General features: G+C 45.3%; 1 protein-coding gene across 2 annotated transcripts in view; it reads left to right on the top strand.

Moving 5' to 3' along the window:
* The first annotated feature begins 2,300 nt into the window (after positions 1–2,300).
* cdc27 (cell division cycle 27) overlaps positions 2,301–19,749 on the top strand; it is a 22,096-nt gene continuing 4,647 nt past the window's right edge. The window contains exons 1-15 of one of the 2 annotated variants that reach the window (XM_042391842.1): positions 2,301–2,426; positions 5,760–5,835; positions 6,008–6,155; positions 9,652–9,777; positions 9,869–9,966; positions 10,044–10,189; positions 10,506–10,726; positions 10,805–10,904; positions 11,284–11,393; positions 12,096–12,195; positions 12,318–12,498; positions 13,223–13,395; positions 14,733–14,885; positions 17,494–17,574; positions 19,488–19,615. In XM_042391842.1, the coding sequence (XP_042247776.1) occupies positions 2,400–2,426; positions 5,760–5,835; positions 6,008–6,155; positions 9,652–9,777; positions 9,869–9,966; positions 10,044–10,189; positions 10,506–10,726; positions 10,805–10,904; positions 11,284–11,393; positions 12,096–12,195; positions 12,318–12,498; positions 13,223–13,395; positions 14,733–14,885; positions 17,494–17,574; positions 19,488–19,615 (1,868 nt within the window). In that variant the 5' untranslated portion in view covers positions 2,301–2,399. The remainder of the gene's footprint in view (positions 2,427–5,759; positions 5,836–6,007; positions 6,156–9,651; positions 9,778–9,868; positions 9,967–10,043; positions 10,190–10,505; positions 10,727–10,804; positions 10,905–11,283; positions 11,394–12,095; positions 12,196–12,317; positions 12,499–13,222; positions 13,396–14,732; positions 14,886–17,493; positions 17,575–19,487; positions 19,616–19,749) is intronic. The other variant, XM_042391843.1, reaches the window with a different exon arrangement.

Here is a 19,749-nt window from a genome sequence, read left to right on the forward strand (position 1 = left end):
CAAAATTCTTTATGATTTTATGGGGGAATTATTGTGTGCAACTCCAACATGAAATTATTTGTCCAATGACATAACTCATATTAGAGTTGGTATAATAATAAGGAAATAGTCCTCCTTGTTGGCCACACAAGAGAGGTCAATTAGAATTATGATTGTTATTAATCGTAATTATGATTTTGTGAGGGTATAAAGTCTTTTATGGTTAAGGTTACTTAACACTACGACTTTTACAAACAAGACACAAGAGGCAAAGGGAAACTGGTGCACAAGGCTGTGGCTAGTGAATGATGCAGAGTTATCTATTGTGTAGTTGGTATGAGAAACCTGATAAACAGATGAGATGACTGTTACCTGAGAAGCAGCGAGTCAAATCAACGGTACAACAGCTTAGTTCTGAATTGCCAATTGAAGTTACAAATCATGATGCACCAGGGTTTAAGCACATTTTTGAAGGTTTTGTAGGAATGCTTGTTTGCTCTCTGGGGCGGCTTCTTGTGGAGAATGGAGTCTGATGTGCTGGGATAAGAAGCTGGAGTCTGGACCTTGTAATGATGAGTGAGTCAGCTGGTCAGAAGTTGAAGAGTTCCCATTGGAAGAGAGCTCCTGGTTCATGCTCTCTAGGCTTGATCCTCAACTCATTACTCTAGACTTTTGAGGTTTCACCTCCTGTTGCTCTGAGTCACATCTTCAAACTAGTAAAATGCAAACTTTCAACCGGAATGGCAGAAAGCAAGAAGAACCAGCAACCAGCAAAAAGCAGCCCAAAGCAGCAGCAAGTCTCAGATAAGACACTGTCTCAAAGGTTTGGTCTGCCTGCCCAGAAGGTGCATCCTAGCCAGTCCCAGGGGTTGCAGAGTTCTGAGGGAGCAGAGTCATCACACAATATCAACAGGTGACTGAACAACCACTCAATTAAAAGCGAATGAATGAGTGAGTCCAGACAGCTCACTGTAACTTCAACAAGCAAACTAACGTTACCCACAACACATTATATATATATATATATATATATATATATATATATATATATATATATATCTGCTGCATTATTGTTAAAGAGATAAAAAACACAAAAAAGCCACACAGAGACATTTAACCATCAGAGATGAAATTAGCAACCAAAGAGACAGAGAGAGAGAGAAGCTGTATCTGACTCACGTTATCTGATGTCTTCTTTCTATCATGGAGATGAAGTATTCATGTTATAACATCCATTTGTGGCTGTTGGTCATCTTGTTTGTTAGTTAACAGAACTTTATGGCTGCTGCTTAACCAGTCTGATATCATTAGCAACAATGACAAATAAGCTAACTCTCCTGGTTGTTTCTCCAGTTGCTTCTCTCTCCAGCCTCCCCGGCAGCGTCCTGCTGCTGCTGCACTGCACAGACCAGATAATTTCTCCCGCTAGCTTAACAACAGTCCTTAACAGTCCTTCCATGGATGTATAAAGAGTCCTTCAGGCTGCTACAACAAGCCAGCTGTTGCATTGGCTAATGTAAGGAGCTATCTACTGCTGCTACTCTGCCTTACAGTGGAGAGAATTGAAGATGAATTCTGGAAACTATCATTGGACCAACTCGATGTCAATATTGCATTCTGGTTGTTGATTGGTTAGGGAGGACAGCCTCCCTTGGAGCATCATTTTACGTGTCATGGCCAATCACAGATTAGCATGAAAAAAAATGAAATACATCGAGTCCAATGTAAGAGATCCCGCCCTGTGGAGGTCAGCAGGTACCCATCCTCACTCCACCCCCACCAGCCTCCACTGCTCTCCACCATCTCCTGCACTGTTTAACCAACCAGGTGTTCCACATGAAGCTCATCAGGTGAACAGAGGTAGAACAGGTGAGTCTGCAGCATCCATAAGACAGGAAGACAGGTAGAGAGAGAGGACTGTACATTACAGAAAAACCACACACAAAGATATGATTTCTTTCTTTAATTTTAAGTGCTATAAATAAAATGCCTTGCAGGACCTTTAACCTGCTGAGTCAGCAGAGCCTCACTGGTCCGTCTCCATTCACACCTGAGTTTATGTTCCTGATTCACCTGGACAGGTTCTCTGTATTTTATTACATTAAATGAGTTTTGCAGTCTTCACATGAGAACATGAAGATGAGCATCATGTTGTCTTCGTTATGAGGAGTTACAGTTTTCTCTGTGGCCACCAGGCGGCGACAGCTTTACATTCATCTCGCCAGCAGCGGCTTCGGCTTTTCCCGTCAGACAGTCGTTCAGTTCCGCCCCGGCCCTCCGTGCTCCTCGGTATTCTTCGGCGGAGTTCGGCTGGTAACGGTCGGTGTGTTCAAATCTTCGGCTGCAGCTCCTCCTGGAGACTGAAGTAAAGAAAGAGCCGAACAGACGACAGGATCAGATAGACGGAGCCTCTGAGCGGAATGACGGTGCTGCAGGAACCTGTCCAGGTAAAATAACATCTTCAGCTCGTTGTCATGAGCGGGAAGTCGAGTATTTATGAAGCCCGTGCTGCCTTCTCCGTCCCGGCCTCAGCGGCTGCTCCGGTCCGCGATGTGAGAGCTTTCCCCCGCCGCAGGCCCCGCAGCCCGCCGCCAGTAACACGGAGCGTTTTATCGGTGTTATTAGTGTTCAAAACCCGATTATTACCGTGAGGTCGGTCCCGTCAGGAGCCCGGACGGTTCAAGGCTTTAACACGATGCTAGTTCGTCAGCTAACGTCAGCCGGTTGCAGTTCAGAGAGGTCATGCCAGACTTCGGTTAAAAATCCGTGATTTTAAGGTTTCTGTTGGTTTCGGTTAACGTAGAAACAACATGGAACAACTCTTGTGACCTTTTATGACTTGTTTGGTTCCGCTCATCGCTTCGGTGTAGATCCATTACAACTGTTATGATTTGCTTTAAAAATAAATCTACATACATGTAGCATGTTAGTCTCACGGTCCTCCTGCAGTCACATCGCGCCGCAGCACCAACATCATTAAAGTTTATTTCCTTCCGAAACAAATTGAGTCTTGTTGAGTTTATGTGAGCCGAATTTATTAATTATTTAGATAATATTGATTGGTTAAAGATGTGTGAGTTTGTGCTGATCACATATGCGATATCAAAGTGGTAGATTTCAAATGGAGTTTCGTATTACTGGCGTTGCTTGTAGTGAAATGCTAACAGTGGCGTTCTGTTAGCCGCTAACGCGATGGCTAGCCTTTAGCTTTAGCTTCAGTCAGCAGAAACCCAACTCTAAAGTTCATACGTAAACCTTAACGGGTTTAGTAAGACTTTATTTAGTTTGTAATCAAAGTCTGAGTCCAGACCAGTCGTAGCAGTCAGGCTAAAGTTAGCCAACAACTGGCTAGCCTCTTGTTGCTCAGGCTAACCAGCAGCCAGCTGCCGGCTAACATGAACAGGAGCTAACAGCTGGTTAGCTGCCATGTCAGAGTCTGTTTGTTTACAGCCAGTATATCGCAGGTATGTCTGAGACGAGTTTCTCACGGTATCTGCACCCTACAATGATAAAGTGTTCACGTGCAGTTCATCTGACATCACATAAAGAACGCGTGATCAGTTTTTACAAGAAATAATAACACATTTAATTTGTACCGCACTTTTCATTCATAGTGAAACTCCAAGTGCTACAGTCTTAATAACTTGGAACACACAACATAAAGAAAATAATAAGAGCTCAGATGAAAAAGTTTTCCTGAATAGAAAGTTTTTAAGATAAGATAATAATTTATTAGTTGCAGTGTTACAGCAACTTTTACAGCAATCTAACAACAAGCCTCATTTTAATAAAGAGTTTAATAAAGAGTTTGTGCTGAGCAAAGATCTTGTCCACACTGATACTTAACCTGTCCGATCACTTACCTGCTGTATGTAAACTACAGTAACCAGCTGATCACAGGTGGAAACAGCTGATCACAGGTGGAAACAGCTGATCACAGGTGACACACTGTCAGGTTTTCTGGCCTGTAATCTGATTTCAGTCACTGTGTTTCAGGATATAAATGTACTCAGCTTGTTCATTAACATCTGCGTACTGATTATTTCTGTTGTCAGTTATTATATTACTATAATATTATTTATAGTATGCTTTTCCAAGCTGAGCTGGTTCCATCAGTATTAAATGTCAGAAACTCACTTCTTCTCTGATAAATGTTCAGTTCAATTCAACTTTATTGATATAGCGCCAAATCATAACAGAAGTCATCTCAGGGCTCTTTTCACATAGAGCAGGTCTGAACTGTACTCTTTGTTGTTGATATTTGTGATCTGACAGCAGATCTGTAATTTAGTGTCGATGATATCCTGACAGTGCAGAAACACGTTTGTCTGAGACCTGTGACATCAGAGTCCCACCTGTGATGAAGATGATGAACCTGACAGTCTCTCTGCAGGTTAAACCAAGTGTCTCCAGGTGTGAATGAAAGCTTTAATCTGTGATCAGACTGTAAACAACATCCAGGACTGTGGCAGTGTTTCTGTTAACCCTCCTCATATCCACACATGCACTGCATGTTGGATTAAATCTGGTCACATCCACGAGGTAGCGCTGTTGAGTCCTACAGGTCTGTGACATCACCGACTCAGCTTCAACACACCTGTACCTGACCGTCCTGTGACATCACCAAATCAGCTCAAAGCTCCACTAACAGACTTTCTCAGAAGAAAAAGTAACCTCATAAACAGTGAGATGCAGTCAGTTATTCATTCTATAATGTGGCTATAATAAAAATCCACAGTATGTACACATTGTGTATATACAGAACCAGTCAAAAGTTTGGATACACCAACTCATTCCAGGGTTTTTCTTTATTTCGTAGTATTTTTTACACTGTAGAACAATACTGACGATATCACAACTATAACGTGTGGAATTATGTAGTAAACGAAGTGCTGAACAAACCAGATTCCTCGGAGTCGTCACTGTTTGCCTTGATGACAGTTTTGCCGATGTTGATAATATCTGAACCAGCTTCATGAGGTTGTCACCTGGGTGGGTTTCAGTGAACAGGTGTGCCTCCTCAGAAGTTAACTGATGGAATTTCTCGCCTTCTTAATGTGTTTGAGAGCCTCAGTTGTGTTGTGCTGAGGTCAGCAGCACTTTTCCACCACTGTAGTAATCCATGAACCGCTCAGCTAAGTAAAGAGAAACAACAGTCCGTCATTACTTTAAGACATGAAGGTCAGTCAGTCTGGAACATTTCAGCAATGAAAGTTCCTGAAAGTGCCATCAAACACTGTTCTGAAATTGGTTCTCATGAGGTCTAACCCTAACCATAACCCTGACCAGGCCTAACCCTAACCCTGACCAGGCCTAACCCTAACCATAACCCTGACCAGGCCTAACCATAACCCTGACCAGGCCTAACCATAACCCTGACCAGGCCTAACCCTAACCATAACCCTAACCAGGCCTAACCCTAACCCTGACCAGGCCTAACCCTAACCCTGACCAGGCCTAACCCTAACCCTGACCAGGCCTAACCCTAACCATAACCCTGACCAGGCCTAACCCTAACCCTAACCCTGACCAGGCCTAACCCTAACCCTGACCAGGCCTAACCCTAACCCTAACCCTGACCAGGCCTAACCCTAACCCTGACCAGGCCTAACCCTAACCATAACCCTGACCAGGCCTAACCCTAACCCTAACCCTGACCAGGCCTAACCCTAACCCTGACCAGGCCTAACCCTAACCATAACCCTGACCAGGCCTAACCCTGACCAGGCCTAACCCTGACCAACATGATGGACAACCTGTCTGTGTCTGTGTGTGTTCAGGCTGCAGTGTGGCAGGCTCTGAACCACTACGCCTACCTGGACGCTGTTTTCCTTGCTGAGAGACTCTACGCTGAAGGTAACACCTGTCTGTCTACCTGTATGTCTGTCAGTGAGGTCAGAGGAGGTTCTCTACCTGTTGGCCACGTTAACCTGTCTGTCTACCTGTCTGTCTGTCAGTGAGGTCAGAGGAGGTTCTCTACCTGTTGGCCACGTTAACCTGTCTGTCTACCTGTCTGTCTGTCTGTCAGTGAGGTCGGAGGAGGCTCTCTACCTGTTGGCCACATGTTATTACCGATCGGGGAAGCCTTATAAGGCGTACCGGCTGCTGAAGGCTCACAGCTGCTCCACACCGCAGGTTCGATTCCTGTTGGCCAAGTGCTGTGTCGAGCTCAGCAAGTAAGAACACACACACACACACACACACACACACACACACACAGAGTTATAATAGTAGAAAGGTTTTGTAGTTAAGTCAGTGTTTCCTTTAGGAGTTTTCCAGCAGCGGGGCTTTTGTGTGCCAGTGAGAACTTAAAACTAGCTTAGAACTGTTCTAGACAGGTTTATTCATGTTCACAGTCATGATATGTTAATTTACAGAAAGACTCTGGAGGCCCAGACAGCTGTTGCTATAATAAATGTTTGAATGTCTCAACACAGTAAATGTACACTGTTTATTGCACTGCTTCCAATAATAGATAATATCTGAAACAGTTTCTACTTTACCTGTAGCTATAATGGGTCGTAAATGACACACTGAGTACTGGTAAGGTACTCCAATTTGACACAACTGAATGATGGATACTTATATTTCACTAATGTAAAGTTTCTCCCAAAAATTCATGCTGAACACTAAATGCTCCGGCTAGGCTAACGTGTTGTTGCTAACTTCGGGGCTAACCCCCTTTGATAGATGAATATTTTCTTGGTCTTGAGGAGCTGCAGCATTTATTGACTGACAGACTGTAGTCTGTACTGTACTGCAGATTGACGACTTACTGCTAACCTTTTCCTCTGCTCCGCTCACATTCACCATCACTTTTCTTCCACTCGCTCAACTACACACACTCATTTACACACTCACTGCACACACACTACAGGCACTGCCGTATTCCAGGACTATGCTACTCTCGTACCTTTCATGTAGATGTCCTTTGAAGAATGAAGAGATGGAGGATGACTCAAAACAATTCCACAATAACGTTGTTATTGTGCTCGCACAGTGTGCGAGTGAAAATCATTATTAGCCCATTGATATTAATGATCATGTGAAATTTTAGCAGCGGAGCTGAAAGGAAGGATGTGTGATGATGTCGTTCAAAGGAAGAGGTGACGAAGTTCCTATTTTGTAGACGTTTATTAGACGATGGCCATCGGGTCCATTCCATGTACAAAGATGGTCTGGGCAACGTACCACTTTCGGTGCATAGCTTATATGGGGTTACACATCTGTATCTTATCACATGAATAACATAGGTTTTCCATGGGCACTAGGTCAGTAGGGAGCCCTCCAATCAAGTGGTTGACAGCTACCTCACCACATATTATGTGTCACAACATACCACATCTGGAACAGCTCCAAACTTGACCATAAACCCATTATTTGTATTTAAAGGTCCCCCCAAGAAGGACTCTATCATATTACCTAAAATGACATGCAAATTATGGGATATTTAGGTCCCATGTCCAACATCCAAAATCAGTGAAATACATGGGGTCAGATAAAAGTCATACTAACAGCAGCTCACAGTTTTGCAGTGGCAGTGCACTGTACACTGTTCACTGTACACTGTTCACTGTACACTGTTCACTGTATACTGTTCATTGTTCATTGTACACTATTCACTGTACGCTGTTCACTGTACACTGTTCACTCTACGCTGTTCTTTGTACACTGTTCACTGTACACTGTTCACTGTACGCTGTTTATTGTACGCTGTACACTGTTCACTGTACGCTGTTCACTGTACGCTGTTCACTGTACGCTGTTCATTGTACGCTGTTCACTGTACGCTGTTTATTGTACGCTGTACACTGTTCACTGTACGCTGTTCATTGTACGCTGTTCATTGTACGCTGTACACTGTTCATTGTACGCTGTTCACTGTACGCTGTTCACTGTACGCTGTTCATTGTACGCTGTTCACTGTACGCTGTTTATTGTACGCTGTACACTGTTCACTGTACGCTGTTCATTGTACGCTGTTCATTGTACGCTGTACACTGTTCACTGTACGCTGTTCACTGTACGCTGTTCACTGTACGCTGTTCATTGTACGCTGTTCACTGTACGCTGTTTATTGTACGCTGTACACTGTTCACTGTACGCTGTTCACTGTACGCTGTTCATTGTACGCTGTTCATTGTACGCTGTTCATTGTACACTGTTCATTGTACGCTGTTCATTGTACGCTGTTCACTGTACGCTGTTCATTGTACGCTGTTCACTGTACGCTGTTCATTGTACGCTGTTCACTGTACGCTGTTCACTGTACGCTGTTCATTGTACGCTGTTCACTGTACGCTGTTCACTGTACGCTGTTCATTGTACGCTGTTCACTGTACGCTGTTCATTGTACGCTGTTCACTGTACGCTGTTCACTGTACGCTGTTCACTGTACGCTGTTCATTGTACGCTGTTCACTGTACGCTGTTCACTGTACGCTGTTCATTGTACGCTGTTCACTGTACGCTGTTCATTGTACGCTGTTCATTGTACGCTGTTCATTGTACGCTGTTCATTGTACGCTGTTCATTGTACGCTGTTCACTGTACGCTGTTCATTGTACGCTGTTCACTGTACGCTGTTCATTGTACGCTGTTCACTGTACGCTGTTCACTGTACGCTGTTCATTGTACGCTGTTCACTGTACGCTGTTCACTGTACGCTGTTCATTGTACGCTGTTCACTGTACGCTGTTCATTGTACGCTGTTCACTGTACGCTGTTCACTGTACGCTGTTCACTGTACGCTGTTCACTGTACGCTGTTTATTGTACGCTGTTCACTGTACGCTGTTCATTGTACGCTGTTCACTGTACGCTGTTCATTGTACGCTGTTCACTGTACGCTGTTCACTGTACGCTGTTCATTGTACGCTGTTCACTGTACACTGTTCACTGTACACTGTTCACTGTACGCTGTTCACTGTTCATTGTACGCTGTTCACTGTACGCTGTTCACTGTTCATTGTACGCTGTTCACTGTTCATTGTACGCTGTTCACTGTACGCTGTTCACTGTTCATTGTACACTGTACACTGTTCACTGTACGCTGTTCATTGTACACTGTTCAGTTAATTAATATCAGACCTGATCTCCTTATTGAGACCTTCAGAATAACTTTTCATACTGTTGAACTGCTCTCAGATTTTTGGAAAGACGGCAGGTCAGTAAACAGCTTTCCTCTGTCGTCTCTCAGCTGCTGCTGCTCAGCTTAAAGTCTACGACAGTTCAACTTCTTTTAAGATATTTAGCTAATTAGAATCACTCGTTACATACAGTGAGCATTTTCTTTTAAGCATACAAGCTCTGTATGTCTGTGAAACAGTGCTGTGGGTGAGCAATTTTATGTTCTGCTTGATAAATAGTTTAATAAATTTCTTGAACCGTTTACTTTTCTGGGGGATTTTGTTGAACTTCTGGCAGCAAGCAGTCGTAGTCGACTCCAATATAACCTGAAGTCTGTTTGATGGAGCTCAGCGCGGCTCGGTGAGGAGAGCATCTCTCACCACCAGCTCCAGTCAGCTGCTTAAAGAGTGCATTCATCATGACGGCGGCGCTGTTGAAATACGGAGTAATTACTGATAATCGAGGTCTTATATGCGACTTGTTCATAATGTAACTGCTGCTCCCATGTTTTTGTCTGTCTGTCTGATTACCTGACTGTCTCTCAGGCTGGCTGAAGGAGAACAGGTTCTGATTGGTGGAGTGCTAAACAAACAGAAGAGTCAAGATGACATCATCACTGAGTTTGGAGACTCCGCCTCCTTCACGCTGTCATTACTGGGACACATTTACTGGTAATTAACAGCTCCTCCCAGTCTGTTTCCGGTGTTAATGATATAAGACATACTGATGTCTGTCTGTCTGTCTGTCTGTGTGTCTGAGCAGTAAGACAGATCGTGTCACTAAAGGCGCAGAGTGTTTCCAGAGAAGTTTAACTCTCAACCCGTTCCTCTGGTCGCCTTTTCAAAACCTCTGTCACCTAGGTAACACACACACACACACGCACAAAACCACGTCATCATGACTTTGAAGACTTTACTGATACTGGTGTCTGTTCCAGGAGAGAAACCAGATCCAGACCAGGTCTTCAGGTTGTCCTCTCTTCAGAACTCCTCTATAGCCCCGCCCCCTCCACCTGTTAGCCCCGCCCAGAACTCTTCCCACCGCCTAGACACCGCCCTTATGGAGACGCCACAGGACACACTGGTACAGAATCACAATCAGATTTACTGTCAAGTAGTTTTGCATATGTCAGATTACTGTGGTCTGGTAATCAGATTACCTTGGTCTGGTAATCAGATTATTGATGGTCTCAGTCTGGTAATCAGATTACTGATGGTCTCAGTCTGGTAATCAGATTACTGATGGTCTCAGTCTGGTAATCAGATTATTGATGGTCTCAGTCTGGTAATCAGATTACTGATGGTCTCAGTCTGGTAATCAGATTACTGATGGTCTCAGTCTGGTAATCAGATTATTGATGGTCTCTGTCTAATAATCGGTTTACCTTTTTCCTCTTCAGGAGTTAAATCGTTTGAATCTAGAATCATCAAATGGAAAGCTGACTTCTGATTTGTCAGTTTCCTACATTGACTCCTCCCTCATCTCCTCGGAGACTGGCTCCCTATTGGGTAGTACTGTTTCCATGGCGTCAGCCGGCTCCTTATTGGCTAAACAGAACAAGCCTAAGAGTGGGCGGAGTTTACTGGGAGGACCTGCTGCACTTAGTCCACTAACGCCCAGGTAAGTTATTTAACAATACCTGCACAGGTGGAAGTGTGTTATCCTCGTCATTATACATAATACTGTGTGTGTGTGTAGTTTTGGCATCCTGCCCCTGGAGCCCAGCCCTGGAGACCCCACATATCTACAGAACTATTCAGCTACCATGGAAACACAATCTACAGCCCCCAGCAAGAAGGTACACACTAACTACACACACACACGCACACACACACACACACTCCCCACCTGTCTGTCTCTCCTCACCTGTCTGTCTGTCTGTCTCTCTCCTCACCTGTCTGTCTCTCTTCTCACCTGTCTGTCTCTCCTCACCTGTCTGTCTCTCCTCACCTGTCTGTCTCTCCTCACCTGTCTGTCTCTCTCTCTCTCCTCACCTGTCTGTCTCTCTCTCTCTCCTCACCTGTCTGTCTCTCCTCACCTGTCTGTCTCTCCTCTCCTGTCTGTCTCTCTCTCTCTTCTCACCTGTCTGTCTCTCCTCACCTGTCTGTCTCTCTCTCTCCTCACCTGTCTGTCTCTCCTCACCTGTCTGTCTCTCCTCACCTGTCTGTCTCTCTCAGTCTGTCTCCAGGATCAGTCAGTCAAAGTCTGTCTTCAGTCAGAGTGGAAACAGCAGAGATGTTCTGCCCATCCCCTTCAACCAATCACAGACCTCTGCTCCTCACACCAGGTAACTAAACTAAACGTAGCACAGAAAGTGAGGAAATGTGTGTTTGGTAGATTATTTGTTTGTTGTAACGATGCTTCTTGACAATAAATCTTCTACCGTTGGAAAGTCTGTTTATTTCCCTTTTAAATGGAGCCACATTCGTAAGGAACATGCATTTGTGGGATGAGCAACAGAGCTGAGTATGTTGGTTGCGCCCATGAAAAATTTGCCAAATCTTCTCTGCCGATGCCACTATGTAGGCTATTAAAGATGAATGAGAATCAATGAACAATCAATGCACGCTTATTTCCCCTCAGCCGCCTGTGAAGACGTGCTGTTAGTCTTCATTATCCAATAGGCTTATAGGTAATCAACTGATAGCACACATAGTGCAGAGCATAATTCAACAACAGCCCAATTTAAAGATGTTTAATTGTATGATAGGCTGCAGGCCAAACCTGTGCACCCAGCGGGCGGAAGACAGTCAGATGTTTGTGCTTTAATCAAAAAGTCATTGAAATTATATTATGGGACCTTGAAAAGTCATGGGAAAGTCTGGAAATTTTGTCTGTGAAAATGTGTGGGAACCCTGATCTACTGAATAAAATAAAGAAATGTTAATATAAGAGTTAATACAGCCATCAGTCATAAATACCAACATCAAAAACAACTAAGAAAGAAAAGGAGATGGTGGCGGTAAGTGATAACCTGTCTGTCTCTCAGTGGCTCCCCTCAGGTCCTCAGCCCCAGTATGTCTGGTCCTCCAAACGTTCAGCCCAGAAGAAGCTCCAGACTGTTTACTAGTGCCAGCTCCACTGCCAAGGTACGGTACTACCTCAGTAGTACTGCGGTACTACAGTGCTGTACTACTGAATTATACCATTTTACTAAATTACTGCACTACAGCTTGATAACATCTGTCCCTGTGTCTCTCTGTGTCTGCAGGAGAACAGTAAGAAGTTAAAGATGAAGTTTCCTACAAAGATCCCCAACAGGAAAACAAAATGTAAATCAGCAAAGACGTCAAACAGCAGCAACCTCAACGAGAGTCTAGACATCCTGAGACTGGACCCCAGCCTGAGTCTGCCAGACACCAAGATCCCCCAGTACCAGAGAGCTGCTGCAGGTAAAAATACTACTAATACTATAAAATACTGCAGTACCTCAGCCTGAGTCTGCCAGACACCAAGATCCCCCAGTACCAGAGAGCTGCTGCACAGGGCTGTGACGGTCTGGATTCTTTCATACTGCAGCGAAAAAGCAACTTATCCCTGCGGTTTTACCTGACCTCCGGCGTTCACACACCAGTCTTTGTTAATATAAACACACAGGCCACCGCCTCGGGTCTTACCGACAATGAAAGCAATCCTGTCCAACCAGAGAACGGTTAGCCTGGCTAGCTGAGTCGGGGATACCGTCGTGCAGCCATGTCTAGGTGAAGATGAGGGCACAGCGGTTTGGTCATTTCTCTCCAGGAGGTCAGAAGCAGTCTTAGGTAATCTAGTTTACTGTCAGTGGAGTGGACGTTGGTGAGGAAGACTGGCGGGAAAGCTGGTCAGCTGGGGTTAGCCTTTAGCCTAGCTTGGATGCCATCGTTCTTGTGGGGCGATGCTGAGGTATATATTCTATGTATTACCGTATATCACACAGTATATGTGCAAGCACATTAGACTACCATATATGACAGTGGTAGTTGACTTTTTTTTTTAAATTTGGTGATGGCCGTAATGAGCTCAACCCCATGGTAGGCATCACATGACCACAATATTGCAGTAATGCGGTTATCATCACAGCCCTACTTCTGCATGTAAAAATACTTCTAATATGTGTTTTTGTGTGTTTGTGTTCAGACAGCGTGATGGCGTTACTACGGGAACTGGGAAGAGGTTACCAGGCGCTGTGCTCATACAACTGCAGAGAAGCCATCAACATCCTGACCTCCCTTCCTCCCCAGCACTACAACACCGGCTGGGTGCTCACTCACATCGGCAGGGCCTACTTCGAACTGGCTGAGTACTCACAGGTAACAAGTTCACCTGACACACAGGTAACAAGTTCACCTGACACGCAGGTAACAAGTTCACCTGACACACAGGTAACAAGTTCACCTGACACACAGGTAACAAGTTCACCTGACTCACAGGTAACAAGTTCACCTGACACACAGGTAACAAGTTCACGTCACACACAGGTAACAAGTTCACCTGACTCACAGGTAACAAGTTCACCTGACACGCAGGTAACAAGTTCACGTCACACACAGGTAACAAGTTCACCTGACACACAGGTAACAAGTTCACCTGACTCACAGGTAACAAGTTCACCTGACTCACAGGTAACAAGTTCACCTGACACACAGGTAACAAGTTCACCTGACACACAGGTAACAAGTTCACCTGACACGCAGGTAACAAGTTCACCTGACACACAGGTAACAAGTTCACCTGACACACAGGTAACAAGTTCACCTGACACACAGGTAACAAGTTCACCTGACACGCAGGTAACAAGTTCACCTGACACACAGGTAACAAGTTCACCTGACTCACAGGTAACAAGTTCACCTGACACACAGGTAACAAGTTCACCTGACACACAGGTAACAAGTTCACCTGACACACAGGTAACAAGTTCACCTGACACGCAGGTAACAAGTTCACCTGACACACAGGTAACAAGTTCACCTGACACGCAGGTAACAAGTTCACCTGACACGCAGGTAACAAGTTCACCTGACTCACAGGTAACAAGTTCACCTGACACACAGGTAACAAGTTCACCTGACACACAGGTAACAAGTTCACCTGACTCACAGGTAACAAGTTCACCTGACTCACAGGTAACAAGTTCACCTGACACGCAGGTAACAAGTTCACCTGACACACAGGTAACAAGTTCACCTGACTCACAGGTAACAAGTTCACCTGACACGCAGGTAACAAGTTCACCTGACACGCAGGTAACAAGTTCACCTGACACGCAGGTAACAAGTTCACGTCACACACAGGTGTAACTCACCTCTTTCACATGATTGACCTTATATGTTTTCTGCTGTATCAATTAGCTTGCATTCAGACCCAATCAGGCGGAGCGGCGTACAGACGCAGGGTTGAGCGGAGGTGTGTGGGCGTGTTTGTTTGTGCTCAAGAACATAACCGCTCTCTCTCTTAAGATAAATGTCCTCCCGTCCTCCCAGTAACGTCTTTGCCTCCCATTCAAATGAATGGGAGAACTGGTGTTTTCACTGCACCGCCCGATTTGGTCTGAAACGGCTTGACAGTAGGACTCATTGAGCAACTTGATTGGTCAGCTGTGGTTTATGATATCATGATGATGATGGTCGTTGTTTTTGCCTCGTAGGCGGAGCGTCTGTTCAGCGAGGTTCGCAGGATTGAGTCGTACAGAGTTGAAGGGATGGAGATTTATTCAACCACACTGTGGCACCTGCAGAAGGATGTCGCACTGTCCGCCCTGTCCAAAGACCTGACAGACATGGACAAGAACTGTCCAGAGGTAAAGACCACACCTGTCTATATCCTGAGATTAGAATCACACCTGTCTATAACCCGTCCTGAGGTTAGAATCACACCTGTCTATAACCTGTCCTGAGGTTAGAATCACACCTGTCTATAACCTGCCCTGAGATTAGAATCACACCTGTCTATAACCTGTCCTGAGGTTAGAATCACACCTGTCCATAACCTGCCCTGAGATTAGAATCACACCTGTCTATAACCTGTCCTGAGGTTAGAATCACACCTGTCTATAACCTGTCCTGAGGTTAGAATCACACCTGTCCACAACCTGTCCTGAGGTTAGAATCACACCTGTCCATAACCTGTCCTGAGGTTAGAATCACACCTGTCCATAACCTGTCCTGAGGTTAGAATCACACCTGTCTATAACCTGCCCTGAGATTAGAATCACACCTGTCTATAACCTGTCCTGAGGTTAGAATCACACCTGTCCACAACCTGTCCTGTGGTTAGAATCACACCTGTCTATAACCTGCCCTGAGATTAGAATCACACCTGTCTATAACCTGTCCTGAGGTTAGAATCACACCTGTCTATAACCTGTCCTGAGGTTAGAATCACACCTGTCTATAACCTGTCCTGAGGTTAGAATCACACCTGTCTATAACCTGTCCTGAGATTAGAATCACACCTGTCTACAACCTGTCCTGAGGTTAGAATCACACCTGTCTATAACCTGTCCTGAGATTAGAATCACACCTGTCCATCACCTGTCCTGAGATTAGAATCACACCTGTCCACAACCTGTCCTGAGATTAGAATCACACCTGTCTATAACCTGTCCTGAGGTTAGAATCACACCTGTCTATAACCTGTCCTGAGATTAGAATCACACCTGTCTATAACCTGCCCTGAGATTAGAATCACACCTGTCTATAACCTGTCCTGAGGTTAGAATCACACCTGTCTACAACCTGTCCTGAGATTAGAATAACACCTGTCCATATCTGTCCTGAGGTTAGAATCACACCTGTCTATAACCTGCCCTGAGGTTAGAATCACACCTGTCTACAACCTGTCCTGAGGTTAGAATCACACCTGTCTACAACCTGTCCTGAGATTAGAATCACACCTGTCTATAACCTGTCCTGAGATTAGAATCACACCTGTCCACAACCTGTCCTGAGATTAGAATCACACCTGTCTACAACCTGTCCTGAGGTTAGAATCACACCTGTCTATAACCTGTCCTGAGGTTAGAATCACACCTGTCTATAACCTGTCCTGAGGTTAGAATCACACCTGTCTATAACCTGTCCTGAGGTTAGAATCACACCTGTCTATAACCTGTCCTGAGATTAGAATCACACCTGTCTATAACCTGCCCTGAGATTAGAATCACACCTGTCTATAACCTGTCCTGAGGTTAGAATCACACCTGTCTACAACCTGTCCTGAGATTAGAATAACACCTGTCCATATCTGTCCTGAGGTTAGAATCACACCTGTCTATAACCTGCCCTGAGGTTAGAATCACACCTGTCTACAACCTGTCCTGAGGTTAGAATCACACCTGTCTACAACCTGTCCTGAGATTAGAATCACACCTGTCTATAACCTGTCCTGAGATTAGAATCACACCTGTCCACAACCTGTCCTGAGATTAGAATCACACCTGTCTACAACCTGTCCTGAGGTTAGAATCACACCTGTCCATCACCTGTCCTGAGGTTAGAATCACACCTGTCTATAACCTGTCCTGAGGTTAGAATCACACCTGTCCATAACCTGTCCTGAGGTTAGAATCACACCTGTCCATCACCTGTCCTGAGATTAGAATCACACCTGTCCATCACCTGTCCTGAGGTTAGAATCACACCTGTCCATCACCTGTCCTGAGGTTAGAATCACACCTGTCTATAACCTGTCCTGAGATTAGAATCACACCTGTCTACAACCTGTCCTGAGGTTAGAATCACACCTGTCTATAACCTGTCCTGAGATTAGAATCACACCTGTCCATCACCTGTCCTGAGATTAGAATCACACCTGTCTATAACCTGTCCTGAGATTAGAATCACACCTGTCCATCACCTGTCCTGAGGTTAGAATCACACCTGTCTATAACCTGTCCTGAGGTTAGAATCACACCTGTCTATAACCTGTCCTGAGATTAGAATCACACCTGTCCATCACCTGTCCTGAGGTTAGAATCACACCTGTCCATAACCTGTCCTGAGGTTAGAATCACACCTGTCCATCACCTGTCCTGAGGTTAGAATCACACCTGTCCATCACCTGTCCTGAGGTTAGAATCACACCTGTCCATCACCTGTCCTGAGATTAGAATCACACCTGTCCATCACCTGTCCTGAGGTTAGAATCACACCTGTCTATAACCTGTCCTGAGGTTAGAATCACACCTGTCTATAACCTGTCCTGAGGTTAGAATCACACCTGTCTATAACCTGTCCTGAGGTTAGAATCACACCTGTCTATAACCTGTCCTGAGATTAGAATCACACCTGTCTATAACCTGTCCTGAGATTAGAATCACACCTGTCCATCACCTGTCCTGAGGTTAGAATCACACCTGTCTACAACCTGTCCTGAGATTAGAATCACACCTGTCTGTCTCTTTGCAGGCCTGGTGTGTAGCAGGAAACTGTTTCAGCCTGCAGAGGGAGCATGATATTGCTATCAAGTTCTTCCAGAGAGCCATCCAGGTGAGCTTCCGTTACCATGGTTACTGTTGGCTGTTATTACCATAGATACCGAGCTTAGATTGACTGACCTGTTCTATCCGGTCTGTGAGCTGCAGAGACAGGTGAGGACTATAATGATCATCAGACAGTTAGCAGGGGAAGTCTCACCTGTCTCACTACCTGTCTCACTACCTGTCTCACTACCTGTCTCTCTCTCACCTATTAGTTACATTCAGCGGGTTTTATTGGCATGAAAGTTTCAAGAACAGTGTTGCCAAAGCATCAAAATACAAGTTCACTGTCTGACCTGTTCAGGTGTTTCCCATCAGACTCGGCCGGCAGGACACAAGGCAGAGAGAGTCTGTAGATTATGTTATACAGAGAACCCACGTTACAGCCGTCAGGAGGATCCGCCTTTGAGTCGACTTCATGTTCGCTTTTATACGACATGCTGGTGTGACGGAGATCAGACTGATCAGAGCTGTAAACTCTTCCATGAGGGAGGACACAGACGTTACCAGGACGAGGGAGGACACAGACGTTACCAGGACGAGGGAGGACAGAGACGTTACCAGGACGAGGGAGGACACAGACGTTACCAGGACGAGGGAGGACACAGACGTTACCAGGACGAGGGAGGACACAGACGTTACCAGGACGAGGGAGGACAGAGACGTTACCAGGACGAGGGAGGACGTTTCTCTTCGTTTGATAACGTTCAAAGTAAAGTTAGACTTTTCTGTCGGCTTCCCGACTCATTTTAAAAAAGACGAGAGAGAGAGAGAGAGAGAGCAGCTGTGGTCGAGTGAGCTAGAGGGTGAATGAAGAGAGGGAGCGGTGGTAGTGAGGAAGTTGATGAATCAGATCGTTATTTTCTGATACGCCGCGCCGCCTGGTTACGTCTGAATATGAGCCAATAACACAGCAGCTGTCCCTCTCAATCTTTAAGAAAAGACTGAAGGCTCTTTGATGAACATCTCTGCACTTGATGGACTGAAGGAATCGAGGCCCTCTGTGCACCTGCTGGCTTCTACATCCTGTTGGACTCAAACAGCACTGAGTCGCGTCTCCTGACTGGATCCCTGCTGGTGTCGTATCAGCTCTCAGATGATAAAAGCGTCTGCGAGATGAAATGTTAATGTGATGTCGATCCGGCTCTGTGACTTCCTTGTTGGTGGAGCAGCTCTGCCCCCCCCCCTCCCCCCGCTCCGTGTCCAAACCTGTCATACAGAACAGCGAGGCGGATTCAAGTCGCAGTAGTCCCACCTGGAACAGACGGTGGCCAGGGTCATACTGGTCGGTGGAGCTGGCAGGTGTGGGAGGGGCAGAGATCTCTACTGGGCTCTCATCATCTTCACTGTGTAGTATGTGATGAAGAGCAGAGGGTCTTCCTCGTCTTTAATCTGCTGCCTGAGCCGATGGTCGCTGGATACGTATGAGTATCTTTCCAGATGTGATGGAATCAGTGAAGAACACGAGGTTATTCTTCTTCCTTCCTCCTGGTTGTTGGGCGTAGTGAGTGAAGAAGACCTCTGTGTTTTCATGCAGTATCTCTTGTTTGTGTTCCAGTCCTACGTGTAGCCGTGTACTCGGCCTCCCTCGTCTCCGCTCTGACAGCTGAGCTGTGGGCAGCTCGGCTAAATATTTCCTTTGTTAGCTTTTCTAGCCTATAAACACTATATGTAGTTCACCAGATGTATTAATGTTACCACGAAGGATCCTTTTATTTGTCTTCATAAAATAACTCTTCTGTTAGCTTCTCTGGTGCAGTTTCTTTGTGGGAATGTTAGCAGTTAGCGGGTAACAGCTAGCTAGTTGTTTGATTTAAAAAATATATTCAAAGATAAATATATGTCTGTTCTTGCTGATTAATGCTGTTAGCTCTTCTTCTCTGCATATTATCTGAAGGTGTCATGTGTGTGTGTGTGTCTCAGGTGGACCCGGGCTTCGCGTACGCCTACACGCTGCTGGGTCACGAGTTCGTTCTGACGGAGGAGTTGGACCGAGCGCTCGCCTGCTTCCGCAACGCCATCAGAGTCAACAACAGACACTACAATGCATGGTACGGTAACCACGGCAACCAGTGTACTTTACATAACAGACAGTACACTACATGTTACGGTAACCATGGTAACTATAATACAGTTTCAAAGGTGAATGTCTCATTTTAACACTTAAAAAAGTAATAATGTTAAT

This window comes from Thunnus maccoyii, chromosome 18, assembly GCF_910596095.1.
Source record: "Thunnus maccoyii chromosome 18, fThuMac1.1, whole genome shotgun sequence".
NCBI lineage: Eukaryota > Metazoa > Chordata > Actinopteri > Scombriformes > Scombridae > Thunnus > Thunnus maccoyii.